This window comes from Parus major, chromosome 11, assembly GCF_001522545.3.
Source record: "Parus major isolate Abel chromosome 11, Parus_major1.1, whole genome shotgun sequence".
NCBI lineage: Eukaryota > Metazoa > Chordata > Aves > Passeriformes > Paridae > Parus > Parus major.
Window position 1 is genome coordinate 8,509,577 of NC_031780.1, and position 17,656 is coordinate 8,527,232.

Consider the following 17,656-nt stretch of genomic DNA (forward strand, 5'->3'; position numbering starts at 1 on the left):
GGTTGGTGGCAGCATTTGCAGCTTTCTGAAGAGCAGATTCCTGTGCCAGTGCTTTCAGATAACCCTGTGCTCCACAGGCCCTTGGCTTACCCCGGCCCTGTCCTGCAGGCCAAGGCTTTTACCAGCTTGTTTTAACCGCTGCAAGGTGGAAAACGGATGAAATTTAAAGCAGTTGTGTTGTCCTCTCTGAGGGTGGTCTGGTACTCTTGCCACCAGATGGCACCTAAGCCCAGCTGATAGAAAATACATCTTTTCAACAAGCCCAAAATAATATTTTATTTCTTTGAATTTGCACACCTACAAGAACTGTTCAATTCCATTTATTGCAAATTATTAGAGATGTATAGAAATATGAAAAAAGACATTAATCTAAACTTGGCTGTACTCAAAATCCAGATCCTGAGACACATCTCAATGAAAAACAATGAAAACAGCAGATATAAGTGTATGTTTCATTACAGATGCCCTAAAAGGTAAAACCAGATTTTCTGTGCATGGATGCTATTTCTGCATCTTCTTAGGCATAAATAATCATAATGCCAAGGAATATTAGATCAGTAAAATTATCCCATCAAGAAGCAATTTCCATTTGCCATTGGAGTCCATCTGCTATGATGCACACTGGTATGGACTTAAAATATAAAACACCAAGTGAAAATATATATGGTTACAAATAGAATTTTTATTTAGTCAAATGACAGACACACTGAATTACGCTTGAGACTAATTAATCTGTAATGAAACTGATATATAAACACATAACTAAGGCATTTCTAGAAGGATGCAAAGGCACAAGTAACACAAGACTGGAATTTAAACTCAAAACAGCAGTTTTCAAAGTAGTGAACTGGCAGCTGCCCTGAGGAGCTGGAGCCAAGGGCAGTGAATTTTGATATCACAGTCTTACGTCACTTTTAACAAATGGTCCCATTGCTGGCCTCCAAATTTTTGCTATTCCCATATTTTGGGAATATTTCCATGCAGTCAGGCAAACACTGTGCTCAAGATTTGATATGTTTTCTTCAAAGTGATTAATCCAATCCATTCTCACCATCCTTGTCACTCTGTGCTTTATGAGAACATCCTTCCCCCTCATCCAGGCCTTCTCCTTCTCCATCACTGCCATTCCCTGTTAAATGCACAAAGGCAAAGGGAAAATGAAACTCACTTATGGTCTTTAATACTGGAAAAAGAAATACAGAGCCAAATTTTTAAAAACAATTTAAATGAAACTCAGTAAGAAATCCTCTGTAGAAAAAGAAAACATTTAAATTCCTAATTTATTAGGATTCACACATCAATAAAAGGAAGAGGTGATTGTAACTAACAACAGGAGCTGAACAGATCCTTAGTGTGCCTGGGCCACCCCTGTTATCTCTATGATTAATAATGTCACTGTAATCTTACCATCCTCTTCCCAAGAGTTTGGGTCATCTGGTTGATGACAGACTGGTGACAACAGCAGATGATCCTTGGGCTCAGTGATTACCTCTTGTATCAAGGGTTTCAAAGGGGCTGCCTCTTTATCTTTGATCTCCAGGTATCTTTCTGAATTATCAGGCTCTGTAAAGAAGCTTTTGAGGAAGGGTCTTAAGTGCTCCTTTTCATACTCTTTATGGTTCTGACATACATTTGAAAAAATTGCTGTTGGAATTTCTTCTGCTGAATTCTCAAGCATGCTTTTATTGTTTTCCTCTAATGCAGAATCGCTGTCATTTGTCACTTCAGAAATTATTTCAATCTTTGGGTGATAGTCCTGCTGTAAAGGTAGACATGTAATTGAAAAATTATTCTTAGATATAAAAGCCAAAGGATAAGTAAATATCTCTTGGATCCATGTAACAGTTGTCAGCTTTAATGCGCTGTTCTCATAAAATATGTGGAATGTATGCTTCACTCATAGCTCTGCTGCTTTGTGAATGAATCTAAGGTTAGCAATTTCTCAGGCATCACCAATGAACTGACCATAAACTAATTAACAGGTCATAAAAAGAGCAGTGTGTGGGCACTGTTCCAATATTTTACTCCAAACAGAGGAACCTGATCAATATCTTCATCTGTCTTCAGCTGAGAACTGAGCCTTTGGAGCAGGACAGCTGCTAACACATCCTGCTCCCCTAATCCTCCTTCCTTGTCTTCTTTTAATTGGAGGCTTTGTTGGCCAAGACATTTTGCAACCCTGTAATGAGTCTGTGATCAAAAGGACAAATCAATTCCATGCCTTATGCTGGCTGTAGGAACAGTTGGCATTATCTTGGAAAGACTTGTAAGAGCACATACTTGTACCAGCCTCTGTCTCCAGCAAGGCCAGTATGATTCTGTGATCAGCATGAAAATCAAAACTGTGCTTTTAAACTTAGTTGTCTTCTTTTTTTTTCTCTTCTATTTCTTGTTATAGCCTTGTGTCTAAAAGATTAGTTTGAGCAAAGCAAAACTCTAAGATGGACAAGGACTGACCTGTACTAGAGAGAAGTTTCAATTTCTCTGTGATTTCAGTTGAAAAGTCAGATTTTATTCAGCAGCAGGCAATTTTCCCCATATTAAAACTGGTGCAGCATATTTTAAGACTAATCTTCAGTATAACATTACATACTATTAAGAAATTAAACTTATGTAACTTTTGTATTACTGATCATAAGTTTTTATTCTATTTTTGCTACACAAAAATGTGAAAGAGTCAGATTTAAACAAAGGAAGATTTACATGTAGATATGAAGGGCTGAAACCACCCATTTTAGTTTGTAAATGTATAAGTGATTGCGTCTCCCAGACTAGCATTTCACAACTTAGATTATCCTCATTTTGCATAACTTTTGCAAATGTGTTTAGGGAAGTTTCACTATTGGAATTAATGAAAATGTTACCTTCTGAACAAAGATTTCCTCTTCTGGGGAAAACTCACTTACAACCACATCTTCTAAATCAGGCAGATCCTGAAAACAATCACAGATCAATAATCAGTGAGAAGAGCTACTATAACCCATAAAAAATGACATCTCTGGCTCATTAGACAAATTCTTCAAAGCAGTGCTCATCAGGGTGTGAGGCCACAGCCAGCAGGACCCCACTGCCATCCTCTCACAGGCACAGTTTGCTGTTAAGCACATGTGGGAAAGGGAAAATTCATCTGTCTCCAGAAATAGCCCTAATGTCACACTGAATGCTGTTTTCTACTATGCTGTGTGATTATGAAGGCAAACAGGATAAAGAGTAAGGCATTACCAGGATTTTAAAAGCAAACATGGTTTATTCTCTTAGCTTTCTCCTGTCTATTCAGTAGACTTAATCCCAACAGCAACCCATCTGTATGGGTAAGTGCCAAATCCAGACATGCAGGCTTCCTGAAACTGCATATCAGGTAAACTCTGTTAACCTAAACACACCTAATAAACCAATGTTTTACTGTGAATGCCTCATAATTAAGACACAGAACTGCAAACCTGCTGAGAACTGTTTTTCCCCAGACAGGTCAAATAATTTCAGCTTTTCACTAGAAGATATCAGACAACTATCATTTGCTGACATGAAAGGAAACACAGAAGATGGGAATGCAAAATCACAGGTAGAAACTAATACCTTTTGCCACTTTTTTTTACTGTAGGTCAATACTAGAATAAGCACCTCCTTTTGTTTTTAGATATTTTTACCACTTAATGACTTTGTAGCAGACTGCTTGGTGTGGTAGCATCGGGAACATCTGTACTGTCTTGTATGGTGAAGATTATTACACAATTAAAAACAAGAGTAGAAATCAGGAAACTTCCTGATATGGTTGCATTGCAATTGCAGCATTGTCCTGAAGTCACAGAGTTTTATAAAAATTGCATTAAAATGTACAAATTAAGATCTGAGACTGATACGGAGTTTGATGTCAATAGGGAGATGACAGCTGTTAGTCTTGTTTCAGTCATCAGGGTGCATTTGCAGATCAACTACAAGTTAACACACTTGAGGTACATGGGAATGTGGTTCCCACGCTGCCAAGGCATGTGCAACAACAGGAGCTTGTTTCTGCTTGACACAGGGATGTCATAACCACTCATTGCAAATCCTCCTCCACTCTTCTCCCTTATATTCCTTCTGAGACCATCCAGAGACTCAGGATATGAATAAAGACAACAGTGCTGCTCCAGATCCTCTCACTATCAGCATCTTCCCAGCCATTCCCTGCTATGTCAGCACTAAGATTTTTTGGGATATCTGCAATAGGGTAAGTACTGGAGGCTGCTGGGAGAGGCTCTTTCTATTACTAAATGTTGCTGGAGAACAAGTAGCATAGAACACTGAAATGTGCATGAGTGTGTGATTTGGGTTTGGTTTTCCTTCTGTAGAATTAAAATAGTCCCAATTTTTAAGCCTCTAAAAGCCCACAGATGTGTGCTTAAGAGTTATTTTTATACTGCCTTGAAGTTTGTGCACAGGATCTTCCTATGGTGCCATAGAGCATCAAGGGAAAAACAAACACTGAATCAAGGAGATCTTCACATTGTGGATACCTACAGTGTCACTACATATTTACTTTAACTTTACTACAACCTTTATTTCAGGCACTGCAAGATCTACTTTTAAGAATAATATTGTGCACACTTTAATTGCTGCTCATTTTCTCCACTTCCTTTTTTAAACCTATGATTAAAAACAGCTCAACAGGAGGAAGCAGCAGCAAAGCCTCTACCAAAGCAGTGAGCTGAGCCCTTCAATAACAACACGGAATTTTTCCCTTGGAAATTAAGAGCATGGCAAAGATATGAAGCTTTTCTGCCAGTAGTTAACAATGGCAGTACAGGGTGTCATAGGATGTATTAAGTGCTCAGGGAAATCATAAGCTCACAACTTTTTATTGCTGATTATATCAAAGTCTGGTACTGTCAGTTTATCAGCAGTGTCCTAATAAGGACATATTGAACAATTCTCCTTTGAAGTGAGGTTGTATTTTTCAGTGGTATCTATATATTTAACCTCATGGTTCAATGTGGTAAACATGTTTAAATGTTGCATCAGATAGACATTTTAGATAATAGAAGACCATACTACAAATGTCAATCACTTATATATCTGAATAGTGTACATTCTGCTCTTCTTGGAAACAGACATCAGAGTTTTATTCTGAAAATGAATTTACAGTATCTAACACTGGGTAACATTTAGAATGATGGGGCTATCATTGTCAGCTATTTCTTCCCCATGGTTTTTCTGCAATAGTTCACAGTTTCAACTGCGTATTTCATATGAGTTTTGATTAAGAGGACAAATGTGTCTACCAGATTCTTTTCACTGTAATTTCTGTTTTTAAATGAGACCCCTCATTAGCTTCTCCAGAGAAATCACAAAGATAGAAGGTCAGCTTCAGGTGATTTACAGGACAAAAGGGTTTATAGGATAAAAAATTGAAGGACAAAATAAACTTTGGAAGCATTCTTCATAAATGCTCCACTGGAGAAAACACCCCTGCAACTTTACTTTTTTGGTTTTGTTTTTTTTTCTTTTTTTTCTTTCTTTTTATTTTTCCTAACAGTAGGTTTTTCTTAAAAAACTTGCCCATATAGTTTTATTATCCAGAATGTTACAGAATTAACTTGGACAAGACAATACACACATGTGAACTTCTCAAAGTCTGAATCCAATACATACATCGAGAGAAAGTGTCTCCAGTGTCTCCAGTTTGAGCTGTTCAATTTCAGCATATTCCTCCCTCTCAGGAAGCATGGCCTGGTCAGTGGCTGTCTCCTGTCCTGGTTGATCTACAGAATAATCAATAGTCAGTTGCAGAGAACTAACTGAATAAAAAATGTCTACATTGCAACAGCAAGCACTGCAGAACCAGACTGCTGAGGACTGTCACTGCAGAATTCACAGCTCAATCCAATGCTTTGTTTTTTTTCTATTATATTCTGGGTCTCTCTTCTATTGTATAAATTAATATTTGCATTTTGCAATAATGTGTTCCACAAATCTATAAAAGCATTTCTCTGTGTCTGAAGGTACAAAACCATCTTTAGAGTGATGATCAGCTTCTGTTGGCAGACAGACTGCCTAGTTTATGTGGGCACAAGGGAAGTCTGTAAACTCTCCTGGCCTTTCACTAAACCTGGCATGTTTGAGAAGTGGAGTTCCACCTTTAAGTTGCAGAAGTTGCAGGTTAAGCCTTCAGAAATTTACTATTTGTTATATTTAAAGAATATTTTACCCAGTATTATTTGATTTCACCTAGTCACCGTGGAAATCGAATGGAATGTTTTTATGTATGAATTGGCTTGAGCCACAGCAGAGGCAGTGCTCCACTAAGACAGAGGTTGGCTCATCATGTCTGCATGCTCAGTTTGGTTTGGCTCTTCACTGTGTACGTTACCGTCTGTCTCCTTGTTGAAATTTGCACATTTGTTAGAGTCTGGTTCCTGTGCATCCCCTTGAACTTCATCAGGTGTGTTTCCAGATGTGAAATCTCTGTTATCTCCTCTATGTGTCATCACTTCATCACAAACATCAAAACTTTCATTTTTAATTTTTTCAGCCTTTTCTTGAGCTTCTTCTTCTAATCTGTTTGAAGTTTCTGATGTACTAGAATTTCCACCACCATCTTTTGAATTTGCAGGTGCTCCTACAGAAGAAATAATTTCATTAAAATTGCTGAGCTAATCTACCAATGCTCATTTTAAATATTCAAACACTTCTACAGTGGGCTTAGAATGTGCATCAAAAGCTCCTACTTTGAGCAGCTATTCATGGATCAGTAGTCCACCCAAGATTGAAGCAATCTGTTTTCCTACCTCAACTCCCCAGAGAACAGAAGTTCCCCAGGAAAAAAAATATCACCTAGAGAAAATGCTTAAATAATAAATGTCTGGTATGTCCAATACTTTGAAAAGGCTCACAAGTCACAAGACTATGTATTTAAATACATCCTTGAAGATTTTGATGGGTCAACAACAAATGCTGGTTACCCTCTCTTTTGTGTAATCCACTTGCCTGAAGAAAAAGATTTACTTGTTATTTAGTCCAAAGATGTATCAGATAAAGACTCCTCTTGCACATTCAGACTGAAGAGGTCACAGACATCTTTCAAATCAGTAAGCACAAACCTTCTTGGGCATCTGTTGCAACTCCTTCCATGCACTTTTGTATCTTCTTTTCCTTTGCTCTTTGCCTAATTGCTGCTAATGCATCAATGCTATCTTGGATTTTTTTTCTCTCTCTGGTTTCCCATTTTTCCCTTTCTGCTTTCTCAGCTTCAAGCCCTCCAACAGCCCAGGCTTCTGCACAGGCTCTAATGAAAACACAAAAGCTCACTGTAATACAGCTATAAAAGCCTGCCTTTGCAATGAGAGAGGAATTTAAAATAGTTTGAAACAGCACAAAATAGTTGCAAGAGAAAAAAGCAGAAAGCAGTGACAATCCCTTATGCATCAGGGATGTACATTTATCTCACAAAAGACACAGAGACATCCAAATGCTGATTGGTGATTACACCACCAGAGATTGGTCTCATCTTGGGTCAGCTGTTCCAGACAACCACTCAGTTTCTGTTGAAATCAGGATTTGCCTCTGGTCTACAGACCTGGCATGAGACAATTCTGTTCAAGAATTATTTTCTGAAAAAATACATCACTTTTTTCTAGGCATGTGAGCTGTAGAACTCTGTAGTACAATACTCTTCTGCTCAAAGTCATCCACCTTCAATAAATTATACTGGTCAATCTTCCTTCCATGACAGTATTGACAGAAAATGGATGAATGATTGTTAGCACTTGATTCTTATTGCTGAGTAAAGAAGATGGCTGTATTTCTTACCTATCCTTTGGGAAAACTGGTCTGTCATCTAGATATGTCAGCTGTTTTAGTCGAACAGTGAGTGTTTTTCTATAATTAGCAATTTTCTTTATCACCTCATTTCCCATCAAATTCAGCACATGCTAGAGAAACAAGGGAAACAATTTTTAAGCTTGAGTAGCAAAAACCTCAGTCTGGATCTGCACTTCCCCTGTCGTTTCAAAAGCAAGAAATGAATAAAACAAACAAGGTGTTACAGGTGATCTACCAGAAACAAACTGATGTTTGATAATGTTTCTTTTAGACTGATTCCTACTGTGCACTGAACTACCCAACAAAGATACTTGATGTGGTTCACCCACACACGACACAAACCACCAGCTCTTCTTGGCTTACCAGATTGGGCATGGACTCCAGAATAGCTACAATACTCGGATCACTTAGATTGTTGTGGGAAAGATCAAGAACAGAAATACTTGGGCATTCCTGCAAGTGCTGGATGTCTTCCACTGTCCGTAACTTATTGTGAGCGATCTGCAGAGTCTGCAGGACTTTCAGACAAGCTGCAGACAAGAACAGTACAATGAAAGGAAAGAGTTGTCACTTCACAGAGGGCTTTCTGAGCAAGTAAAAAAAATGCATTGTCAAACTAATAGTTTATATTGGATTTGGAGCTTTATTCTAAATTTGCTATTCTGCTCTACATACACTTTTTGGCTAGGCTTCCAGAGCTGCTTTCTTCACCCCAGGGAAAAATAGCTGCTTGGTATTCAGATGGTGGTTGGTTTTAATTCACGTTTCAATCTAATCAGTTACACAAAAGCAAGAGCTTGTGTTTCAAAATTTTCCAATGTATGGAAGTAGTAATGTACAGAACTAGTATTTTTATTTTCTGCTGAAGACAGAATCCATCTTTTAGCAGATATAAAAGATTTCGTAATTGTGTCTGCAACTGCCAAAGCACATGTTAACTGTAAAGTAAATGGTGAAAACTGAATTGTCAGCCTGTCTGCAACACAGATAATTATTGAGATGGTAGTCAGGAAAAACTATTTAATTATCCTAGGTATCCATGTTAAAGTAGTTTCTACGTATTTTTTGTTTCTCAACATAGGTTTTATTCCTCCACAAAAGCCCCGTGGGCTTTGGTATGGATATTGTGCAAAATTCTAACACAAATAAAAAAATCCTTTGAAACTAGTGCCTCTAACAAAGCTCAGTCAGAGCTTAGGAAATGCAGGCTTGCCAGAGGCTAAAACCTGTTGCACTAACAGTTCTTACAGAGATTCTCAATGGTCCTAATGTAGTTGTTACTGATATTGAGGGAATCCAGCTTTTGTAAGGGTTCAAGGTTTTCTATTTTCTCAATTAAATTGAGTTGCAAATAGAGGCAACGCAACTCTGTCTGAGCCTCCAAATTCTCAATTTTTCTTAAGCCATTGCATTGCAGCCACAAACACTTCAGTCCAGTATATTCTTCAAGATTCTCCAGTCGGTCAAATCCTGCAGAGAAAAAAAAGATGTTTTAAAATGAAATGGCATTGGCTGAAAATGGCTCTTTAGATGAGAAAATTCCATTAAACCAGAGCTGCTGAAACACCTGAGAGAGCACTGGTACTGAAATTACTGCAATATTTCCACTGAACTCATGGTACTGTTTCCCATAAAGGGCAAAACCAGGTTAATGCCTCTTCTGGTCTGTATGACAGCAGCCCTTTGAATGCTAAATAATACATAGCAAAACCAAAGCCAAATATATAAGGTAGCATATCCTATTTATTTGGAAGAAATCCTAGGCTAACTTGGACCAGGTAACTGCATCATGCAAAAATCTGCTCAGAGATCACTAGAGGATGAGCAATGTTCATTCTAACATTTTTTTTTTCTTTCAGTAGTGTTTGCAAACATGCAGCAAGTCTTTACTTCATCTTTATTTTCATCTTGACCATGGCAAGTAAAAAAAGTTCCAAAAGCTGGAAAAAGCTCTTTATACAAACAATTTAAGGAAAAATATGTATGTTTTCCTCTGATTGCAACCCAGGACAGTATTTTAAGAAATTTCTCAGAGGCTCCTGTTTCAGTAAAAGAAAGCAAAAATATGTCACTTGATCCCTATTGATCCTTTGGAAGGCTCCACAAAGAGAGTTAGATGTACAGTTTACTTTTCTACCTACATATTGACTCATTTTACTTCCCAAATCCAGAATTACATAAAATTGTGTTTCTAATTTAGAAGAATGACTAGATACCTTAGTTCAGTGAGCCATGAAGTAGATTCTCTGCTAAAATGCTACCTAGAATGATCAAGCTAGGCAGTCATGTCCACATCTTACCTTTATAATGCAGGTACAGTGTATCATTTAAGTATGGGGTCCAGTATAATTTCTGCTGTTTACAGATGTCTAGCAGAATCTTTTTTGTCATTCTGAAATAGTACAGGAAGCAGAAGCAAAATAAAAAATATATTTCAGTGCACATTCTAAGATCTTTGGTTTCCTTACAGATTCCATTGCAATACAATTAACAATTCTTTCATGCAGGAGAAATAGCTACAGCTTTCAAAATTATATTCCAAATTAAAAAAAAAAAAAAAAAAAAGCTGGGTTTTTTTAGTGTGGCTTTTAATTTCTACCTTTGAAGTGAGTTACCAGGCCCTCCTGCTAAAAAACAGAGGGTTCATAGGAAAACAGGCAGGGAAGTAGAGAGTCCATCTTCTTGGAAAAGGGCGGCATGATTTTATATTAGCTTCTGGTTCTAGTGCTAGCTTCCTCTCCAATTCTTTCCCCCATTCTTCATTGCTTTGGTACAGGATTTCTGGTGGCAGAGCCAAAATGCAACGTTTTTTTTCAGAGTAGAAAAATCAATAGTAATCAACCCAACATTTTCTTGAAATGCTGACTCCAAAACAGCACTCATGAAAGTTAGTTTTGATATACAGCTGTTGGTTGGCTGGGAATGCCACTAGGAATTATCAGAATGCTTTGTCTGAACTGATGCAGAGGAATGATTAACTCTACTGGCACGTGACTTCCATGGGAGTTTGCACAATTTTCTCCAGACCCATTAAACAACTTCATCATGTGGCCAGAGTGTAGTTTGCTACTGTGGCCATAAAACCCAAACATCTGTACAGATGCTGGAAATATCACCAATACCTGATTTATCCATTATTCTCAAGTTTATCTTCAAAACTGTTCTTCAGAACTGAGATGAACACACAGAATAGCAAAACTCCTGATGATGCCAACACATCCACAAACAATGTATTACCTTACAGAACCTCTCTTTTCCTCTGTTCTTTGACTGGATGAGCTGGTTCCAGACTTCTGATCAATACCTGCTTTTTGTTCATTCTGTTGGTCTGCTCTGGATGTAGAGTTGACTTCTTCCTCTTGAGTTTTAACAGCTTTATAAATAAGAAAATGAGTTGCAATTTAACAGAAAGGGTGGGGAAAATGTGTCATGTTGCAAATTACTTTAGAGAAATATTGAAGAGCATTTGAATATGAATTTCAAGAAGAGAGTGTTTTAACCGAGATTTCTGCTGACATTTTTAATAAAACTTTTTTACACCGCATCATACAATAAATAGTAGCAATTTAATTATTGAAATCAGCATCTTTTATTTTATTTTATTTTTACATCTGGAAGTCAGATAGTGTCCATTAATCTTATAATGCACAGTGACAGTAAAGTACTGACACCAATGTTCTTATGGTGTTAGACATTTAATATATATTACATTTAATTAACACCAATTTGAGTTTACTGTAAAGAGACTACAGCAATGGTGTATCAGTCACCCCAAGCACTGTTAGTTTAGCTCTTCTACAAATTTACCTTTTTGTGATCCTTGGAAGGTGTCTTTACACTGCCTTTAATTAATTGCAATTTCAGTATTTGTCTCTTCAAATACTTGCCCTGAACCTTCTACTTGCACTTGTAGTTCATACATTTAAAGAGAAAGTGCAAACAAGATGATTGTACCAGCTTACTTAAGTATGACTATAATTAAAACATAATAATCGGATATATTTAGTAACACAAGAGGCAGTGGGCTGAAAGTGATACACAGAATTTCCACCTGAACATAAGGAAGAACTTCTTTACAGTGTGGGTGACATGCACTGGAACTGTTTGCCCAGAAAGGGCGAGGAGTGTCTGTCACTGGAGATATTCCAGACCCACTGGACACAAGCCTGTGCCCTGTGCTCTGGGATGGCCCTGCTTGAGCAGGGAGGTCGGAGCAATGACACCCTGTGGTCTCTTCAAACCTCACCCGTCCTGTGACTCTGTGATTTAGAGGTCAGGCTAGCTGTGTGACTACAACACTAGAAGAAATACTTCTCCAGCAGCAGGAAAGTAAAGAAATGTCAGGAAAGCGAACAAGATCACAGGAAGATAGCATCTGAGTATGCCTCAGTTATGTCAGATTTCCAGTGACTATCCTGGCAGAAAGCACACACTCGTATTTGCATCCAGATGAGTATGAACAGCCGTGATGTGCAGGCTTTGTGTGCTGGCGAGCGAGCCGAGGGGCTCACCTGTGCTCACAGCGCTGCCCTCACGCTCTGTGTGGGCACCTCCGCTCCCAGTGTCGCCCGGCGGCGCCTCTGACACCTCAGGCGCCGGGATCTCTCCTCTCCGGCCACTGCCCGGGTCTCCAGCGGGCGCCGCCTGCATCCTAACACCCCCCGAGCCGGTATGGGATTTACGCTCTGCCTTTTTCAGACAAAATGTCCACAGGTTTTAGTCTGCGGCGGGCGAGAGACGGGGCCCAGCCCGAGCCCCGGCTACCGCCTCAGCCGTGGCCATGGCGACGCCGCGCGCAGCCCCACAAGGCCCCGCGGCCGCTCCCGGCGGCCCCGCGCGGCGCAGGCGGCGGCGGGCGCGGGCGGCGCGGCGGGCGTAGCTCCCGGCCCGGCCAGGCTGGTGAGGCATCGGCGGGGCAGGGCCGCGGCGGGGGTGGGGTACGTCGGGGGCAGCCCGGGACAGGGAGGGCCCCGGGCCGGGTCCTTGAGGGCCGGGGTTGGGCGAGGGGCCGAGACCCCGGGCCCGGTGGCCGGCGCAGGGAGCGCTCCCGGAGCCCGCTGTCCCGCCCCGGGCGAGGGGCGGGCGGGGCGTGCCGGTGCCGGGTGGCGCGCCGGGTCCTGCCGAAGAGAGAACGGATTTGTGCATGTTAAAACGTGTATTAAGTAGTAAAAGCTGTGTGAGGCACAGCAAGCGCGATGTGCCTGATGCGCTGCGCCGTGCCGTGGGTCAAGGACAGCGTAGATGCGATGCTTTCGACAGCGCTGGGGACTGGCGTTCTGTCTCTGAGACTGCTTTGTCTCTCGTGTTGCTTTTCGTCCTTGAAAGAGCCCATTGGTTCTTTGTGTCTCAGCTCTCTCGTGCTGGTTATCCTTGCCTCTCTTGTAGGTAGTTTTTCGTCTTCCAAAATGGGTTTTCACCTGTTAAGCATCTGCTTGAATTGTTTTATTTACAGAATCATTGATTATGGTTGTTGCAGTATAACTGATTAATAGTTCAACCCTAGGAAAAGGGATAAACAGTACCTAAATCAGTGAGGATGATGGTAGGTGACACCCAAATTATAGCAGACTTACCTGTGGTTTTCCTGCTTCAAAACAGTTCTCAAACTGTAAAATGCTGAATCTCAAAGGTTATCCATACGGTCTGAAAAGTTTACGTGGCCCAAGAGGCAATTGTAATGCATGTGTCTTTTTCTAAATTTGTTTAATTTTTTTTTTTTTTTTTTTTTTTCAGGCTTGTGGTCACCATGGCTGCAGTGGATCGATTCTCTCTCTTGTACAGAGAAATCAGTCGCACCTGCAGTTTCTATATAGAAGCCCTGGCTGTTGTTGGAGCTTGGTACACATTCAGAAAGTGTGTGTCTCTGGCATTGGACACTTACAGCGCGCTCAGGCTGCACATTATTCCAAGGCTGAGTGGGAGGGTTGATCTCATCAAGAAGTACGGGAAATGGGCTGTGGTCACGGGTAAGAGATGAAGGAGTAAATTTGTTTCTGTTTATGTAACATACTGTGCCAGTACTATGAAACTTGGTGGCTGGTGGTGCTGGGTGAGCTTTATGTCACAAGCTTGGGCCTGTATTAGCTCTGGTTGCAGGTTAATCTGCCTGAGCAGTGGCTGTTGTTCATGGCCTTTATAAGTTAATTCCTCAGGAGATGGGCAAGCTAAGTGAATTGACTGACTGCTGAGAAGGAATCACAGCAATTGTTGCCCAAATTTGCAAAATACATCTTGATTACCTGCAAGTGTAGATGAAGATGTAGAAAACATCCTTTTTTTGCTATGAGGTGTTCATATCTGCCCTAGTTCTTCAGCAAGGTTTGAATCCTGTATCTGGCATTCCTGCCTTTCATTAAGGTTCTCCTTTGAGCTCTCTCTTGTCATAGAAAACATAAAACTTTCATGAGGGAACTGCAGAAGGTGGTTGACAGTGTTGTCTTTACGGTTGTGTCTTTGAATTCAATATATTTAGTGCCACATGATCACAGAAAAAAGAATAAAGCTATAATTGAAAGAACTGTCAAAGTAGAAGGTTGGTGTTGCTCTGTTTTTCACTTGTGTGTTCTATTGCTGTTTTCTCTTGCAGGTAGCACAGATGGTATTGGGAAGGCTTATGCTGAAGAACTGGCAAAGCATGGTGTCAACATCATCTTAGTCAGCCGAAGCAAAGAGAAGCTGGAGGCTGTATCCAGGAGCATATCTGAAACCTATAAAGTGGAAACAGATTTCATAGTAGCTGATTTCAGCAAGGGGCGTGAGCTTTACCCAGCCATTAAGGAGGCTCTGAAAGACAGAGAAATTGGGATTTTAGTGAATAATGTAGGAATATTTTACAGCCACACAGACTATTTTACTAATCTGTCTGAGGATATCCTATGGGACTTGATCCATGTAAATATTGCTTCTGCTACCATGATGACACACATCGTGCTGCCTGGCATGGTAAAGAAGAAGAAAGGGGCAATTGTCAACCTTTCTTCAGCAGTCTGTTGTCAGCCAACACCGATGCTGACAGTCTATGGAGCCTCTAAAGTAAGTTGTGATGTTAAATGGCATGCACTGGCAAGTACATTACAGTTTGGTTATTATGAGGGTTTTTTGAACACATTCAGCAAGGATGCCAAAATAATTGAATGTTTTCTAGGGATTTGTTTAAATATTGGAGGTGAATGATACATGTATTATGCAGTAAACTCTTCATCCTCATCAGTGCTGGGCTTTGAGCTAAAGTCAGTGCTCTTGCATTTTGTGTGAACTATGGCATAACAGTTATTCTAGGAGAAGTACTACATTTCTCAGATGCACAAAGCAGAGAGGCAATTCTGTGGGCCCCTTTGAAAGGGTCAGTTATTTAATCTCTCTCTTCTTCAGCTGAACTGTGCATGTACCTCAAGCCCCTTGCATGCCAGTATTTGGTAGCAAAAAGGGCTGTACTCATGCTCAAGCCACCACTGTGACACAGAGTGTGGCCAAACCAAGCTGCTGCTTCATGTAATACCAAAGAGTGTTGTGGCATATTTGGGGACAAGTGGAAAGAACTCTCCCATAATTGCCCTTCCTGGAGAGATCCAGCCGGTAATGAATAGGACTGGGCAGCTGGGTGATGCTGGAAGAAAGATATCTGCTCACAAGCTGAGTCTAAGAAGCTCTTTCTCAGGGAGAACTGTCTGTGTGACACAGCAGTAGCTTCAGCAGGGAAGGCATCAGTGTTGCTGCCGTGGTAAGACTGAGCCAGACTCATTTTTCAGTCTGACTGCAGCAGTCCCAGTTATCAGCCTTGTGCTTTTCTTGTTCTGTAAAAGTAAAATTAGCTAAAGGAGGTCATGCAGATAGACATTTATGAATCTTTCTGTGTAAGAGAGTTCCAGGAAGTAACTAACCTGGCTTCTGGAGAAGACAGCTGAATGCAAAATTTACCTCTAAATATATTAAAGCATGTGACTTTATTTTCTTCTTCTGATAATAGTAGGTAGAGCTGGTAGAGTGTCCTTGCAATGCCGCCCGGACCAAATAAGGTGTTTATTTTAGACGAAATAAATGTTTTTGTACTATTTTAAAGCAGAAATTGTCAGATAGTGATAAGCAATCACTTTGTTCTGCAGGTTATTCTACCATGGCAGGTTTATAGAAAATAACAACACACAGAAATGTTGATAATACTTCAGAAAATCACATTTTTATATTATTTAGTAATATTTATTGAGATGGTACATAAAATATGTTAAAACTTTTTTGTAATTTTAATAAAGTTTTGCCCTGAGATTGCATTGTTTAAAAAAAAAAGAAAAAAAAGTCTCTTTCTGCTTTTGTCTTTCTAGAGCTACTTGGACTATTTCAGTAGAGCATTACATTATGAGTATGCCTCTAAAGGAATTTTTGTTCAGAGTCTAATGCCATTTGTAACTACTACAAAAATGCTAGCATTCAGCAGCATTATGTCAAAGAGATCTGTGTTTTTTCCTACTGCTGAAGAATATGCAAGTCATGCTGTTTCTACTCTTGGGTTATCCATAAGGACCACTGGTTACTGGAAGCATGCAATACAGGTAATGGAATTCATTAAGCTCTTTTCTGTTTGTCAGTGGAGGTAAATCAGCTGTTTACTTTCTTAGGAATCTGAAGGAAAACTGCTCATTATGTTTCATAAAAGTACATTATGTATTGTTGACTTTAAGGCATTGTGCCATATCTTCTCACTAGTTCTGCTTTAGAAACTTATACTTGGGCATGCTTATTTTTAAGGTCAGAGAGTGAATCCAATTCTCCCTTGAAATGTGGAGCAGAAATGGGAAATAACTTTTTTCAGTCTTCATATATTGAGCATATCTGTGCATTGAGGAAGAGTGGGTAGGGAGGATGGAATAATAGCAGGAAAAAAGCGGTATCTTTGTTCTGAGTTACCTGGAAGCAGGTCCTCCATTTGTTAAGGTTTTCACTTTTGGGGCAGACTGTTTTATGTACATTGGTCACATCTCATGTATCCTACCGAGTGCTTCCTATATCATTGGGTTGAGTTGATGCAAATGAAGAAGTGGGGATTAGTCCAAAAGGCATAGAAGAGATAGGATGCATTCTGGCAACATGTGGCAATTAAAGGAAGTGGACAGAATTGCTGTTGTGAACTTGATGAAATCAAGGATGCAGGATTTATTTGCAGAACTTAACTGCTCAGCTGTGGGTGCTACATCCAAAATAGCTAAATATGTGTGCTTCTGAGGGGTTGAATTAGTTGATGATATTCAAGCACTTTTTGCCTTGCTTTAATAGTCACTTGAGAAACTGTCTACTTTAATGGTATATATCTTAGTCTGTCCCTTCCTTTAATTATTTTTCTGTTCTCTTGTCTCCCTGTGCCTCTCCACAGTTCACGCTGGGTGAGTGCCTGCCTGAATGGCTGTGGGCATGGTCTGCACTGTATTTGAACAGAATTCTACGCAAGCAAGCTTTGGCAGCCAAAGCGAAATAGGAGTAACTCGATGTCCCATGAGACAGTTCTGATCAGAGTGCTGCAAAAACGTTTAATGAACCTTGGAGGACTTACTCTGTAATTTATCCATACCTTGTTAAGCAAGCTACATAATCTAGACAAGAGAAGTGTGGATCCTCTCTGTATCCTTGTATTAAATAGCTCCTCTGCTGCTTTCCTTTATGACAGAGTGCTGATGATGTTAATCTGTAGTCACTTTCTCATTGAGATAATTGGGCAGGAGCAGGTACAGTTATTGTTATTTCTAACAATATTGTTATTTCTAACAATAAGTGACAGTCCCTCGCATAGTGCTACGTGGTGTCTATTTCTAAAGCTGAGAGAATTTGAGACTCCTCCCACTGTATCAGAAACTGGACCCCATTAAAA

At 39.9% G+C, this 17,656-nt stretch overlaps 2 protein-coding genes across 3 annotated transcripts; one reads left to right on the plus strand and one right to left on the minus strand.

The window, feature by feature from the left end:
* Positions 1-250: 250 nt before the first annotated feature.
* On the minus strand, positions 251-12,593 carry DNAAF1 (dynein axonemal assembly factor 1). Of its 2 annotated transcripts, none has more exons than XM_015639955.1 (12): positions 12,312-12,593; positions 11,038-11,173; positions 10,101-10,192; positions 9,049-9,270; positions 8,164-8,330; positions 7,789-7,910; positions 7,080-7,264; positions 6,350-6,598; positions 5,632-5,741; positions 2,865-2,933; positions 1,408-1,756; positions 251-1,129 (listed from the first exon to the last, which is right to left on the minus strand). In XM_015639955.1, the coding sequence occupies exons 1-12, from the start codon at positions 12,448-12,450 to the stop codon at positions 1,032-1,034; spliced, it is 1,938 nt and encodes a 645-aa protein (XP_015495441.1). In that variant the 5' UTR covers positions 12,451-12,593; the 3' UTR covers positions 251-1,031. The 2 variants fall into 2 exon arrangements, with proteins under 2 accessions (XP_015495441.1, XP_015495440.1); XM_015639954.1 differs by having other exon boundaries at positions 1,408-1,759.
* Positions 12,594-12,642: 49 nt separating this feature from the next.
* HSDL1 (hydroxysteroid dehydrogenase like 1) lies at positions 12,643-17,449 on the plus strand. The gene is made up of 5 exons (XM_015639959.3): positions 12,643-12,699; positions 13,534-13,766; positions 14,387-14,832; positions 16,119-16,346; positions 17,165-17,449. The coding sequence occupies exons 2-5, from the start codon at positions 13,547-13,549 to the stop codon at positions 17,264-17,266; spliced, it is 996 nt and encodes a 331-aa protein (XP_015495445.1). The 5' UTR covers positions 12,643-12,699; positions 13,534-13,546; the 3' UTR covers positions 17,267-17,449.
* The last annotated feature ends 207 nt before the right edge of the window (positions 17,450-17,656 follow it).

Excerpts from the sequence above, each read along its gene's own strand:
- DNAAF1 (XM_015639954.1), bottom strand. The coding sequence starts at position 12,450 with ATGCAGGCGGCGCCCGCTGGAGACCCGGGCAGTGGCCGGAGAGGAGAG. Across the intron at positions 11,174-12,311 it reads GGGCAGCGCTGTGAGCACAG|CTGTTAAAACTCAAGAGGAA; the intron begins GTGAGCCCCTCG and ends TTATTTATAAAG. Across the intron at positions 1,760-2,864 it reads AGGAAATCTTTGTTCAGAAG|CAGGACTATCACCCAAAGAT; the intron begins GTAACATTTTCA and ends CTACCTTTACAG.
- HSDL1 (XM_015639959.3), top strand. The coding sequence starts at position 13,547 with ATGGCTGCAGTGGATCGATTCTCTCTCTTGTACAGAGAAATCAGTCGC. Across the intron at positions 13,767-14,386 it reads GAAATGGGCTGTGGTCACGG|GTAGCACAGATGGTATTGGG; the intron begins GTAAGAGATGAA and ends TTTCTCTTGCAG. Across the intron at positions 16,347-17,164 it reads ACTGGAAGCATGCAATACAG|TTCACGCTGGGTGAGTGCCT; the intron begins GTAATGGAATTC and ends GCCTCTCCACAG.